This window comes from Heteronotia binoei, chromosome 20 (genome assembly GCF_032191835.1).
Source record: "Heteronotia binoei isolate CCM8104 ecotype False Entrance Well chromosome 20, APGP_CSIRO_Hbin_v1, whole genome shotgun sequence".
Classification (NCBI taxonomy): domain Eukaryota; kingdom Metazoa; phylum Chordata; class Lepidosauria; order Squamata; family Gekkonidae; genus Heteronotia; species Heteronotia binoei.
In genome coordinates this window covers 38,353,143-38,366,929 of record NC_083242.1, presented here as the reverse complement: position 1 = coordinate 38,366,929, position 13,787 = coordinate 38,353,143, and the positions used below count along the sequence as shown (strand labels likewise).

Sequence of the window (13,787 nt, the reverse complement as noted above, 5' to 3'; positions counted from 1 at the left end):
TTCGAACTTCATATTGTGTTCTTGACTTCACTGCAACTGGCCCCAGAAGTGAAGAAGGATGAAGGGCTTTAAGAGCCAGAGGCGCGCAGGGGCAGATTGACCGCAGCAAAAAGTCTTGGAAACGACCGACAACCGCGCGCACGCGCAGTAGAACCCTGCCGTGTAGGGCGCTTGCGCAGCAGGAGCGTTTGGCCTCGCCGGCGCCGGTTGCGGAGGTCGCGCATGCGCCTTGCGCCCGGGCCCCCAAGATGGCTGCCGTGTGCTCCTCACGCTGGCTGCGGGTGGCCGAGGGGGCGCGGCGGTGCCCGCTGGCCCTGCGCCTGGCCCGGGGTGTGAGCATGGGGCTTGGGGCTCTCCCGCCCTGCCCGGCCCTGGCGCCGCGGCTCTGCAGCCGCCCCGGTGAGTCTGCGGGCCCGGCGGCGAGGGTGCCTCTGGGCGTGTGCAGAGCGCTGCTGGGGCTGGGAAGGAAGAGCTGCGTCTGGACGGGGCTGCCCGGGAGGGGACGCTGAGACGGGGCAGCCCTGCACAGAATAGGCGCGCTCCCTTCCATAGCGGCTGCAGCTTTTCATGGGGACGCCTGCTAAAGGACACCCCATTCGGCCTCCTCTGTGGAAGGGGCGTTTTCCTCCAGGCCGGTTGGGGGAGAGGCCGCTGCTGGTGCTTTGCAGATTTCCTTTGCATTGGGAAGGGGCATGGCCTGCCAGCCTCCCTCCGGGAGAAAATGCATTTTTTTCATATCGCCGGTTTGAATTACAAAGCCAAGATATCAGTAAAGATTGAGTCCAGTGGCACCTTTAAGACCAGCAATGTTTGATTCTGAGTGCAAGCTTTTGGGTGCACACACACTTCACAGAAATGTGGGCATACACCCGATAGCTTATAACCCAGAACCAAACATTGCTGGTTTTAAAGGTGACTCGGACTTTGTTCTGCTGCCTCAGACCAACATCTGAAGGTATAAATCAGTCTTCTATTCAAGCAGCAAAGGTTTCCGAAACCGGTTTTTGTAGAGATTTACTTAGAGAACTTCCCACAGCTTATGCAAAGGAGCTGTACATTTATCTCTATCAACAGCTGGCCGGGTAGCTGAAAGCAGTAGTGTTCTGTGGACCTGGGCCATGAGATCACTGACATAAGTTATCTCGCTTTGGTCTCAGGCTGTACAGAACGGTTGTTTTAAATACAGCGTCAGCTGCTTGGCCTGAGTGTGGACTTTGTAACGTGAGGATAGCACAGGTGGGTTATGTGAAGCCTTGCAACTGCCCTGAGCCTGGATTTTGAAGGGGCCGGTTGTCCTCTCAGTGCACAAATCTTGCTGGGCTGCCTTCTCATCCTGTTTGTGCTTTCTGCAGGGTTCCAACCTCATCCTCTCCTCCATGTTGCCTCATTTCACACCAGCTCTGCGGCCTCTGCCAAAGAGGATTATTACCAGGTTTTGGGAGTGCCTCGGACTGCCAGCCAGAAGGAGATCAAGAAGGCCTATTATCAGGTATGCTTACTGAAGAGGATTGGGCCAGGTCTTAGCTCTTAAAATAGGAAAGTCAGCCGTGGGGGGTGGGGGCACTTTGGGTCCAGGTGGGATGTCTGCCTGCCTGTTTATCTAAGAGCAAGACTCCAGTAGCACCTTAAAGACTAGCTAAATTTGTGGCAGGGGACGGCCTTTCCTCCCTTCCCACAAATTTTGTTAGTCTTTAAGGTGTTGCTGGATTCTTGTTCTCTCTCTCCTTCTCCACGCAGACACACACACAAATAAAAATCGTTGTAGGGTTGTAGCAAGCAGAATGAGTTGTGGTCTGGGGAGTTCCCAGTTCAAACCAAATTTTTTCCAGGAACTCACCAGGTGACCTTTGGGGTGGGCTACTCTTACTCATCCTCAGCTTCCCATTTGTAATGGGACTGCTCTAGGGCTGGTTCTAGGTTTTGGGTGCCCCTGGGCATTTTCTGCCCAGGCCCCCTCCCTCTCTCCTTTCCACTCCCACCTGCCCACATGTTCTGCTGCTTGCAAGCCCTCCCACCGCATCACCTGTGTGCCCTTTTCCCATCAGCACTGGCCAGTGGATGCAGCTGGGAGTGCTGCTGCCCATTGCCCCTGAGTGTGCCCCAACTGTGGACCACCCACATAAGAACACAAAAGAAGCCATGTTGGATCAGGCCAATGGCCCATCCAGTCCAACACTCTGTGTCACAGAAGAACATAAGAGAAGCCATGTTGGATAAGGCCAGTGGCCCATCCAGTCCAACACTCTGTGTCACAGAAGAACATAAGAGAAGCCATGTTGGATCAGGCCAGTGGCCCATCCAGTCCAACACTCTGTGTCACATAAGAACATAGGAGAAGCCCTGTTGGATCAGGCCAATGGCCCATCCAGTCCAACACTCTGTGTCACAGAAGAACATAAGAGAAGCCATGTTGGATCAGGCCAGTGGCCCATCCAGTCCAACACTGTGTCACACAGTGGCCAGAAAAGAAAGGAGGTTCACAAGTGGGGCTTGGAGCCCTTCCACTTTGCCCTTTCTCCCCAAGCACCAAGAACACAGAGCATCACTGCCCCAGACAGTTCCAATAATATGCTATAGCTAATAGCCACTGATGGACCTCTGCTCCATATTTTTATCCAAACCCCTCTTAAAGCTGGCTATGCTTGTAGCCGCCGCCACCTCCTGTGGCAGTGAATGCCACATGTTAATCACCCTTTGGGTGAAGAAGTACTTCCTTTTATCCATTTTAACCTGACTGCTCAGCAATTTCATTGAATGCCCATGAGTTCTTGTATTGTGAGAAAGGGAGAAAAAGAACTTCTTTCTCTACCTTCTCTCTCCCATGCATAATCTTGTAAACCTCTTATGTCATCCCACAGTTGACATTTCTCCAAGCTAAAGAACCCCAAGTGTTTTAACCTTTCTTCATAGGGAAAGTATTCCAAACGTTTAATCATTCTAGTTGCCCTTTTCTGGACTTTTTCCAATGCTATAATATCCTTTTTGAGGTGCGGTGACCAGAATTGTACACAGTATTCCAAATGAGACCGCACCATCTATTTATACAGGGGCATTATGATACTGGCTGATTTGTTTTCATTTCCATTCCTAATACATGCCCTTCCTCAGTGTCTCTTGGCAGCTGGGAGGACAGGTACAGACTGGTGGCAGGGGAAGTGTGTGAGTGGTGAGGGTCAACTGAACTCAGCCCTCCTAGACATCCATCAGCTGCCCCAGCTCCAGAGATGCTGAAGCGAGCTCTGGACTGCTTTGCCCATGTGCTTTCAGCTGGCTGCACTAGGATCCTTTCATCTCACCCTACCCCATGCTGAAGGGAACAACTTCTTTGTAAGGGGAGAAGGAAAACTGCCAGCTTCTGAGGACTATGCTGGGTTCAGCTGCCCGGGAAACCGATTATTAGGAAAGACTGTGGCTGTTGCTGCTGCTGCTTTTTAATTGTCTTAAACATTGTTTCATTATCTGAAAGGGGTGGATGTATAGGCTGCAGTGACTGAGGGCATTGAAGCCTGATGTCCCAGGGTGAAACTAGAGATTTTCCTCATGCCGTTGCCAGGGGATCTTTGACTGTGTTCATGGGCGCTCTGTATGGGGTGGCAGGTGTGTGAAGTCAGGCTTCTGCTTTCTTGACCTTGTCAGCTGCCTCTCATGCGGCTCTCGGAGGAACAGCCAGAGATGGGAAGGCCTGGGAAAAGTCAGGATTCCCCCCCCACACACACACACACACTTTGAATTCCCTAAGGATTTTAGAGTTTAGTAAAGTCTACTGGGTTAATTTTGTGATTTGCTTCATTCGAAAGCATGTTGAGTCTGAGCGTAAGCTTTTCACAAGTGGCCTTGGTGCCAGTGGCTCACCGTCAAGAACTGGAAGTTGACATCCCAGCCTGAGGTGTCCTCAGCTCTCTGCCATGAAACCTCTGTCTTTGATGGATTTAGTTTCAGCCAGCTCTGTTACAACCAACCAGATACAGCCCCTGCCTGATTGTCTGAACCAGCATTTTGCCAGCTGGCCATCAACCGATGCAGCTGAGTGTCATCAGCGTCCTGGTGACATTCCAGGCCAAACCTCCATATCAGCCAGGCGAGAGGGCGCATGTCGATGTTAAAAGCACTGGTGAGAAGATTGCCCCGTGGGGACTCTGCACTCCAAAGGGTGACGCATTGAAACCCTCTCCCCGGTTGCCACCTTCTGTCCCCAGCTGTGGAGAAATGAGACAAACCATTACAGTCCTTATAACCGAGGATAATGCTAGAATCATTCTACCTTAAAACCAGTTTTGTTTTTAAGTTTAGCTACATAAGATCTTCTGCAAAACAGACAGAAATTGCCAGTAGTCATGCTGGTCCATATAAAAAAACCCTCCAAAGCCATTTTTAAGGCCAATTAAAATACTGGAAAGTGCTGACCTTACATCTCAAAGCTCATAATTAGGCTGGGAGATAAGGGGGAGCTTCCTACAATGAAGTCTGCCTTCACGTCATTTTAAAATGAAGAAAAAGAAACATTAATTCCACCCACAGATTTGGACTTTTCATGCTTCACATCTTTCCCTCTTCTGTTGTGGCACTCCTGGTTTTGTTTTTTAAATCTTTTGTTTCTTTGTTAAATATCCAGCCTGAAGAACATTTCTGATGAACTCAAAAGCTTGCTGACAATGTTGTGATATTTCAGAGGGTCTTACTGTGTTCTGTACTGTTGTTTTTGGATAAAATATTAAGCAACGATCATCACAAATTGATCACCACTGAAAGGACGGAGCTAGCACACCAAGGGTGTGGCGAAAGAGAATGGGGGATTAAAATGCCTCCTCTGATCAGGTTGAGAGAAAGAGGAGAAATTAGTGGATGGCTTTGGTGGGTAGCTTCAACTAACGACAAGCTAAGAAGTGCCGCTGAAAATGCTTTTAGTTACTGAATTCTATTGAAGATCTAATGTTTATAGCACCATATTGTTAATGTTAATTTTAATATAATCTGTAAATTGTTTTAACCATGATTTTATAAGTATAACTTGATGTATAATGTATTTTTATGCTGTGAGCCGCCCTGAGCCTGCCTTGGCGGGGAGGGCGGGATAGAAATATAAAGTTATTATTATTATTATATATAGGTGGATTAATGTTTCTTATCCTGATATTTTTTTCTTTGGGGCTCCTTCTTAAAGTTCCTGTTTTTGTTAAAGTTATTTTGCTTTGGATTATGCTGCTTTTGTTTGGTAAAGTGGTTAAATACAGACTCTAATCTGGGAGAACCGGGTTTGATTCCCCACTCCTCCATATAATTTATCGTGATTTTACTGTAACACTTTAATTTTATTTTGTTTTAATTGTTAGCCGCCCTGACCTGCCAGGGGAAGGCGGGATATAAATATAATAAATAAATAAATGTAACTGCTGGAGTGACCTTGGGTCAGTCACAAGTTTTCTCAGGGCTGTTCTCTCAAGAGCAGTTCTCTCAAGAGCTCCCTCGCCCCCACTTACTTCACAGGGTGTCTGTTGTGGGGAGAGGAAGGGAAGGAGATTGTAAGATGCTCTGAGACTCCTTTAGGTAGTGAAGGGTGGGATATAAATCCAGTCTCTTCTTGTTGTTTGTCTTAAAAAGTGGTGATATTACTGTTGAACAAAATTGTGTGTTTTATCGTTGTATTCTTCTCTGAATTGCACATCTGGACAGTTAACATAAAGTAAACCCCCTCCATAAGCCTCAGTGCAAGTGAGTCTTTCTTCCCTCAGCTGGCCAAGAAATACCACCCAGATGCCAATAAAGAGGACCCCAAAGCAAAGGAGAAGTTCTCCCAGCTGGCAGAAGCCTATGAGGTGAGGGGCCCCCTTGGGAGAGGCCATGTCCGGGGGGAGGGGGGGTGTTTCCTTGTTTTCACAGCCCAGAAGTCTAGAGAAGGAAGCTGTGGCAACGTGGCCTTCCTTGCAGGTCTTGAGCGACGAGGTGAAGCGGAAGCAGTACGACATCTATGGCACAGCCGGCTTTGACCCTGGCGCGGCGGGCTCCGGGCAGCAGTACTGGGGCAGAGGGCCCTCCGTGGATCCCGAGGAGCTCTTCCGGAAGATCTTTGGGGAGTTTTCCGGGTCCCCCTTTGGAGACTTCCACACTGTCTTTGACCAGCCGCAGGAGGTGAGCGCTGACTCCTGTTGCGGAAGTCCCTTTTGAGGGCAGGACACGTTGTAGAGTCTCCTCGTGGAGCGCCTCATAATACAGAGGCTGGGTGGGGGGGGGGGCTTTGCCTGCCCACTGCGAACTCCTTTCCCACTCCTCCCACTTGTTTCTTTTTCCTTGGCCAGCTGGTTCCAGATGGGCAGGTTGGGGGGCGGGGACAGCCATGAGGATAGCCAGGGCATCTTTGCAAAATGGGGTAGGCAAGTGCGGGGTGAGCTAAGCACTCTCCAAGCCTGAACTTCCTTGGAGCAAACATGAGCTTTGGAACCCAGCGCCTCTTGAGAAAAGGTATAATAGATCTACCTTTGTCAGTTAGTTGGTTAATGCTTCAACTCAGAAGTAGATTCTGCTGGTTGTGAGAAGAACTGATGCCTAATTCAGGGCGAGTGTCCCTGGAGAAGAGAGGGGAAAGGACGGCTTTTGTTCTGGGGTGCTGCTGTTGCTGCTTGGTACCTTTGCTACGACACCCTCTGTGAATGTGACCAAGTGTGGCATGAGAAACGCGGCGTCTCCTGCTCTTTGCTTCCCTGCATGTAAAGTGGTGGGGCGTCAGGAAGGGCCGTGACCTGAGCCACGGGGTGACGCAAGTGACCCTTGTTCTCTTCCTCCCCAGTACATCATGGAGCTGACATTCACTCAGGCAGCAAAGGGCGTGAACAAGGAGATCGTGGTGAACATCAACGACGCCTGCCAGCGCTGCGATGGCCGAGGCCACGAGCCGGGCACCAAAGTGCAGCACTGCCACTACTGCAACGGCACTGGCATGGTAAGCCTGTCGGCCAGCCAAGAGGGGCAGCCCCTTAGAAGGCCCCGCTTCTACCAGCAGGAGGACCTCCTCTTCTTGCTTACCCCAGTTATGCCTCTGCCCTTGGGAATGAGGGTCTGGGGGGTCAGCGGATGTGGATGATGACATCATATCTGGTGGAAGAAGAAACTGTCCTGGGGATGCTGACTCGGCCCGTGCTTGTTTCTCCCTCCCCAGGAGACGATCAACACGGGGCCCTTTGTGATGCGCTCGACGTGCCGGAGGTGTGGCGGCCGAGGCTCTGTCATGACGACCCCCTGTGGGTTATGCCGGGGCACAGGCCAGACCAAGCAGAAGAAGACCGTGATGGTCCCCGTTCCAGCAGGTCAGTGCTGGTGGGGCGGCTGGTGCTGAGTAGCTGGGTTGGGTCAGAGGGAGGAGAGAGCAGCCACCCCCTGCAGAAGGCACCAGGGAGGGAACTCTGGCCCTGGGCTGAATGGCGGTAAGCAAGTAGGTTGCTCCCAGAAGCACCTTCCTTGCTCCTGGGCCTCTTCGTCCCCTTTGGGAGGTGCCCTGGAAAGCTGTCTCAGCAAGCAGGTGTCTGTGCGGTGGGACTGAGGAGCTGCAAAGGGGTCTGCCTCCAATATCACTCCCCGGAAAGGAACGCTCCTCTTCCTCCTCCTCTCAAAATGTCCTGCCGGAGGGTGACTGCTGGCCGCATGGAGGGATGCAGCAGCTTGTGTGTTGGGAGTGCCCAAGAGCTCCCTCAGCTGCTGGCTGTCCTTGAAGGAACGAACCGACGTGACTGAGGACAGCTTCAGATCTCTTGTTTGGCCCTCTGACAGCCCTGGCTTTGCCTGTGGCTCAGGGCAATGGAAATCTCAAAACCAACCCCCTTCCCCAAGAAAGCCTGATAAAATGTCATTAAAAGCTGCTTCTCTGAGCAGAACTGAAGAGGCACAGGCCTCGGGGCCTGAGAAGCGCCAGAAGCCCCCCTTGCGTGCAACCGAACGGGGTTGAGGGTGGCCCGTGAAAGCCAGGAGTCGGCAAGGGTCGCCTCAGGCCAAAGACTTGACCCTTTTCCTCTCGTTGGGTTTCAGGTGTGGAGGACGGGCAGACGGTTCGCATGCCTGTGGGGAAGAAGGAAATCTTCATCACCTTCAGGGTAGGCCCCCCTTTGGGCAACTGCCGTGGGGCACTCAGTTTCAGAACACGACGGTGACCTGTGCCGCCCCTCCTCACCCCCCTGCCTGAGAACCCTGTCTGCTCGTTCTTCTCAGGTCCAGAAGAGTCCTGTGTTCAGGAGAGACGGTGCGGACATCCATTCAGACCTCTTCATCTCGGTGGCGCAGGCAGTCTTGGGGGGGACGGCCCGCACTTCTGGTCTGTACGAGACCATCAGCATCACCGTAGGTAGCAGCGGCCACGGGAAGCCGCTTCCTCCAACAGAGCGAAGCAGAAACCAGACAAGGCGCTGCGGGGAGGGCTGAGGAGGCCACTGGTTCTGCCTTTATCCAGACTTGTTGGGGACTGTTTCCTGAAAGAGATGCTGAGAAAGCAGACCAAGGGATCCACCCCTCTTGTCCTGCTTGCCAAAGAAGGTCAAACTGGATCACTGGTCTCTCCCCTCCCCGCACTGTTTTCTGCAGTCATCACTAAACTTTTTTAGCTTGTCCTCACCAGCGGGCCCAGCTCCCAGGAGAAGTCAGCAAAGTCTCTGAAGAGGGTCTGTGGGCAGATGCGTGACAGAGCCCCCCCGTTTCTGTTCCCCTCACAGATACCTGCAGGGATCCAGACAGATCAGAGGATCCGGATGAGCGGGAAGGGCATTCCAAGGGTTAACAGTTATGGTTACGGAGACCACTACATTCACATAAAGATCAGAATTCCCAAGTAAGTCAAGGTTATCATGGGAAGAGGATATTCTCTGAGAACATACTGTGTGAGAGAGGGAGAGGCATTTACAGAGACCCTCATCTGGGATTTCTGCCATGAGCATCTGACTTGGCTCTCTTGCTCCATTCCTTGACCTGGGGAATCGTGCCCCCCCCCCCTCCAAATTTTCCTTGTAACTCATTCGCCCACTTCCGGGACTACTTCTGTGTGTGCTGTCTATAGCAACCAGGTAAAGAGGCCCCTTGGTTTTCAAAAGAGTTCCTTGGGTGGAAGCTGGAAGAAATGCGACTCCATGTTCAAGTCTGTCTCTCTTCGCTTCCGCGTGGCAGGCCTTCCCCCCACCGCCCCAGTCACGGTCTCTTTTTCCTCCCCGCTGCAGGAGACTGACGGAGCGCCAGCGAGCCTTGATGCTGAGCTACGCGGAGGATGAAACAGAGGTGGACGGGACGGTGAATGGGATCACCAACACCACCACTGGTAGGCGGGGCCTGGGGCTGGGAGGAGCAATCCCCCCCCCTCCATCTGAAGTGTCAGGCTGGTTGTGGTCTCAGGGGGTGCAATGTGGCATGGGGGTGTCCTTGAGTTGTCTCAGCAGGGACCAGCTGTGTGGAGCAGAAGCCCCTCTGGGCAGAGCCTGCCCCCCACCCCCCCAAAATAGGGCCAGAGCTTCCAAGTGGGAGGCAGGACTCAGCCCTGCTCCCATCAACAGGCTCTTTGGGCCTTTCTCCACGACTCAGTGTGGTTCTTCTGCAGTCTTTTAAGGCACTGGGGATGGAGGTCAAGTAGAGCTTGTGCTGCTGGCAGTGAGGCAGCCTCTGACGTTCTCCTTCAAGCAGGCAGAGGCTGATTTGGGGCCAAACTGGGCAGGAAGTAGGAAGAAGCACTCTTATTTGGCCTTATTTATCTTGTGGCATCATCTGCCTTTTCTTGCTGAGACTCAGGGCTGGGGGTACAGAATGGAGGAAACGATTCAGGCCAACAGCAGAGCTCTCCAAGAGACTGTGGAGTAGCACAGGAGCTGGGGAAACGAGGCAAACAAGAAGACTGTCTGAGAAGGGACATCCCATGATGCGCAAACCGGGCAACGGAGTGCAGGGGAATAAGGAGAAGGGCAGCATATGCAATAGGCACTGGGACTGAGTGCAGGGCTGACCGGGTGGGTGTTCTAGTCGGAGGGGAGTGTGAATCCTCCTTCCCTTTGTTTTTAAGTTCTCATGGGGGGGGGGGGGAGAGGGCAGTTCCTTCTCTATCACACCTCCCCCCCCTCCGCTTTTTGCTGGTGATGAAGTCGTTGCTGTGAAGTGATGCCAGTCATGACCCTGCAGGGGGCAGCTGAAGCTAGGCCACAGCCCCTCCCCCAGGCCAGTCCCACCCCCACCGCCTCCCTCCACCCACTCCTGGCCGTGGGAGAGTCAGGAGGAGGGAGGGAGACGATGGGGAACAAAGTGGGAGCCCCGAGAGGCATCAGGAGACAGGTTGGGAGGAGGGGATGGGCCGTGGGGTGCCCTCCCACATTCCCTCTGGATCATGCAGAGGATCCCTGGGCAGAGGGAATGGCTGGTGGGAATTCCCCAGGAGATGGGTTTTCAAGTTGGGGGGGAGCCCATGGCAGAGAGGAAAGTGCCCAGCACTGAAGTGGGGTTGGGAGGGGCAGTCGATTGCATTCCCAGGAGGCAGCTGAGGGTGTGCAGCCGGGGAAGAGCAGGGGGATGTTTGGAGCGCTCCGCTGCAGGCCACGGGGCCCGTGGAGATGCTCGGAGGCCCTGAGCCCAGCTGGGTTCCCTGAAAGAAGGACAGCTGTCCCCTCCCCCTCCTCAGTGGGCAGCTGGGCGAGGGGGTGGCGGCACTGTGTGCCAGGGTGTGCCCTGATGCCACTGCTCTCTGCTGTTTGTGTCCAGGTGACTGGGGCTCGGCTAGAGCGGGGGCAGGCCAGGCCAGGCCGGAGGCAGGGGACGGCCAAGAGGAGGGGTTCCTAGCTAAACTAAAGAAACTGTTTAGCTCCTGACTCACCCCCTGAGGTAGGCAGCCTCTTCTGTTCTTTTCATGCACAAGCCTCCGTGTCCGGCTGCAGGGATGCTGGCAGGCAGAGCTCAGCTGGGATTGGAAGGAGCTGTTGGGGAGCTCCGCCCCCATTGCCCACCCCCTCCTCTGGGTGCCTTCTGCTTCTAGGGGCAACCAGGACACCGTGTTCTGAAAGGGGCCACTTCTTTGACAAGGTGGAGGGGAGAAAGGCGGGGTGGTGATGATAGAATATTGGATTTATCCCCCACCCTTCTCTCAGTCTCCTTTACTTCCTCCCCCCTGTGAGGTAGATGGGGCTGAGAGAGCTCTCACAGCAGCTGCCCTTTCAAGGACATCTCTGCCACAGCTCTGGCTGACCCAAGGCCATTCCAGCAGGTGCAAGTGGAGGAGGGGGAATCAAACCTGGTTCTCCCAGATAAAGAGTTTGCACACTTAACCACTACACCAAACTGGTGCAGGTGGAGGAGGTGTTGCTGGGAGGATCTAGGTAGTGAAGGGCAGTGGAGGCAGAAGGCAGCCAAGGGGGCCTCTCTGGGTGACCCTCAAACACATCCGAGGCCTCCACATCCCTTGAGACAGGCCTTTGCTTGACAGGAGAGTCCCAGCGGAGAAGGTGAAGCACCCTGTTCACCCGCCCCCCCCCCACCTTGCCGAGATTAGTTCTAGAGGGCGCCAGGTGGGACCAGAGCCATTTCAGGGAGGAAAGGCACCTGGGATTCTGCAAGCCTAGACCACATCTTTTCCTCTCGCTGCCTGTACCTGTTGAAGTTCTCTCTGCCAGGTGAGCTTGGGATGCATTGACAAATGTGTCTTCTTGTCTTGGGGCTTTAGGGAAACGTTCTGCTGGAAACTAGAGCCAGATGGCTGCAGTCCGGGGCGGAGGAGAGAAGAGTCCAGAACTAGCTGCAAACGCCAGCCAGATGCCCCAGGCAGTGGAGGGACTGTGGAGCAGCTACAGTAATGGTGAAGGACTGGCCGCTGCCAGGAAACCCGTCTCTGCCTGCTCTTCTAAACAGAGGAGCCTCTGAGCTTGTCCCAAGCCCCTCGGAGCAGCCCCCTGGCTGAGAACAGCAGCTTCTTCCTTGTAGGCTTTGCAGCCAGGAGATCTTTGGGCCCCTTTCCCTCCTGCCCCCTCGGAGGGGTGGTAGCTGTTTCCCCTGGACTGCCTCGCAGAGGTTGGAGCACTTCCTGAGTTTTGCCCTTTGCTCGAAAGCTGAGCTGGAGGGGCCAAAAGCCCAGCTCCAGGGGTGGCTTGACACGATCCTCCTTTGCCTGTAGCCCTTGCTCTCTTGGCTGCTTAGCCTGTGGTCCTCTGGGATGAAGCCCCATGTCTCTCTTGGCCCACATGCCCAAGCTGGGGCACCCTGCCAGAAGGGACACTTTGCAGGTGTGGATGTCCCAGAAGTGCAGCATGGATGGGAGAGGGGAAAGAGAGGGTCTCTTCCCTTCACCTCTTGGGCAGAGGGGGGAGAGAGAGCAGGACCTGAGCAAGCAGTCTCTGAATCGGGGCTGGAGCTGCCTTCCCTGTGTGAACGTGGGCACCACATCCGGGCCCTGAAGTCTTTCGCAGGACCCCACAACCTTGCCGTTCTCCCTTTCCCCTGGCATTCAGTGCTCCTCCCCCCCCCCCCGCCTGTTACCAAGCAGCACCGATAGCTATCCAACTAAGTTGGTCTAAGTTAATGTAAATAATAGAAATGTTCAGTAAAATGCTCAATAAAAAATGTTTAATCTGTAATTGTTGCTTTTCCAAACTCGCTGAGATTTGAGAGGGGGAAGTGGAAGGAATATTCCTGAATGTGAACAGACTGGGCCATTCTGATGGAGAGAGCAGATGCACAACCCCACCAGCATCTGGAGTCTCTTTCCTCCATCTGTTGCGACTGAAAAGCAGTTTCTGGCTCCCATGAAGGAATGGCAGGCCCCCCCCTTCACTTGGGAGGCCACCATTCTGTCTGCCTTTATCTGCCACAGCCCTGGAATTTTTCATTTCTTTCATTTTACTTGTATCCCGTCCTCCCCACGAACGTGCTCAGTGTGGGTCACAACGCAGAGGATTCCAAACTTTAAAAACATCCAACCAAAACAATAAAGATGGCAGTCTACAAAACCATAATATCCCAAGGTCTGTGACAGGGTAGTGCTTCCAATATAATGAATTCCTGGGCAAAACTACCTTTCTCTTAGTTACAGCCAAAGAAACAACTGAGCAGAACAAAATAGGAGTTGATTGCACCTTTGAGACCAACTTAGTTTTATTCAGAACGTCAGCTTTCGTGTGCATGCCCACTTCTTCAGACGAGGAATGAGGACAGTAAGCAGAGCCACATAGAGCTGGTGGGGTTTGGAATGCAAAGTGGTACAAAGTTAAAATCCAAGAGCAGAATAGTAAAATTAACAAATCCAGAAAACCTTTGATCTGGGTTGCATTAGTGTGGGAAACCATAAAACAGTAACAGGTCAGAATGTGAGAATGCCTGTTAATTATTCTATTGCTAGTAAACCTGGGTCAAAAAAAAGGCATTTCCTTCCCAGAAGTTTTTCCTGTCCAACTGATTTACAATTAATTTACAACGGGGCAGGCAGGCAGGCTTCAGCAGGAGGGACCAAGCAGTATCAGATGCCCGGCTGGCTGAATGGAACAGCTGTTTACAGGCCCTGCAGGGCCCTGCTCTCTCTGGGGAGCTCCTTCCACAAGGGTGGGAAAAGCCCTGGGCTTAGAGGAGGCTAGATTTATCATTTATTTATTACTTTAAATTTCTATCCTGCCCTCTCCGCAAGCAGACTCAGGGCGGCTGACAACATTCATATTCACAAGTTAAAACCAATAAAAACATAATTACAATTTAAGATTTTAAAACCATTTTGTGGTGCTCTATCACTACAATATAAGCGAGTTGTTCTTTTCTGACGGTGATCACATAATGACGTGGGGTGGCAGTTCTCCCCCGGTTAG

At 52.9% G+C, this 13,787-nt stretch overlaps 1 protein-coding gene across 2 annotated transcripts; it reads left to right on the top strand.

The window, feature by feature from the left end:
* The first annotated feature begins 222 nt into the window (after positions 1-222).
* Positions 223-12,569, top strand: DNAJA3 (DnaJ heat shock protein family (Hsp40) member A3). Of its 2 annotated transcripts, none has more exons than XM_060260559.1 (11): positions 223-399; positions 1,353-1,489; positions 5,730-5,813; positions 5,926-6,126; positions 6,782-6,934; positions 7,151-7,298; positions 8,014-8,078; positions 8,194-8,322; positions 8,691-8,806; positions 9,189-9,286; positions 10,708-10,830. In XM_060260559.1, exons 1-11 carry the CDS (start codon positions 249-251, stop codon positions 10,812-10,814), a joined length of 1,389 nt encoding a protein of 462 aa, XP_060116542.1. In that variant the 5' UTR covers positions 223-248; the 3' UTR covers positions 10,815-10,830. The 2 variants fall into 2 exon arrangements, with proteins under 2 accessions (XP_060116542.1, XP_060116543.1); XM_060260560.1 differs by lacking the exon at positions 10,708-10,830 and adding an exon at positions 11,663-12,569 and having other exon boundaries at positions 224-399.
* The last annotated feature ends 1,218 nt before the right edge of the window (positions 12,570-13,787 follow it).

Excerpts from the sequence above, each read along its gene's own strand:
- DNAJA3 (XM_060260559.1), top strand. The coding sequence starts at position 249 with ATGGCTGCCGTGTGCTCCTCACGCTGGCTGCGGGTGGCCGAGGGGGCG. Across the intron at positions 5,814-5,925 it reads AGCTGGCAGAAGCCTATGAG|GTCTTGAGCGACGAGGTGAA; the intron begins GTGAGGGGCCCC and ends CCTTCCTTGCAG. Across the intron at positions 8,323-8,690 it reads ACGAGACCATCAGCATCACC|ATACCTGCAGGGATCCAGAC; the intron begins GTAGGTAGCAGC and ends TTCCCCTCACAG.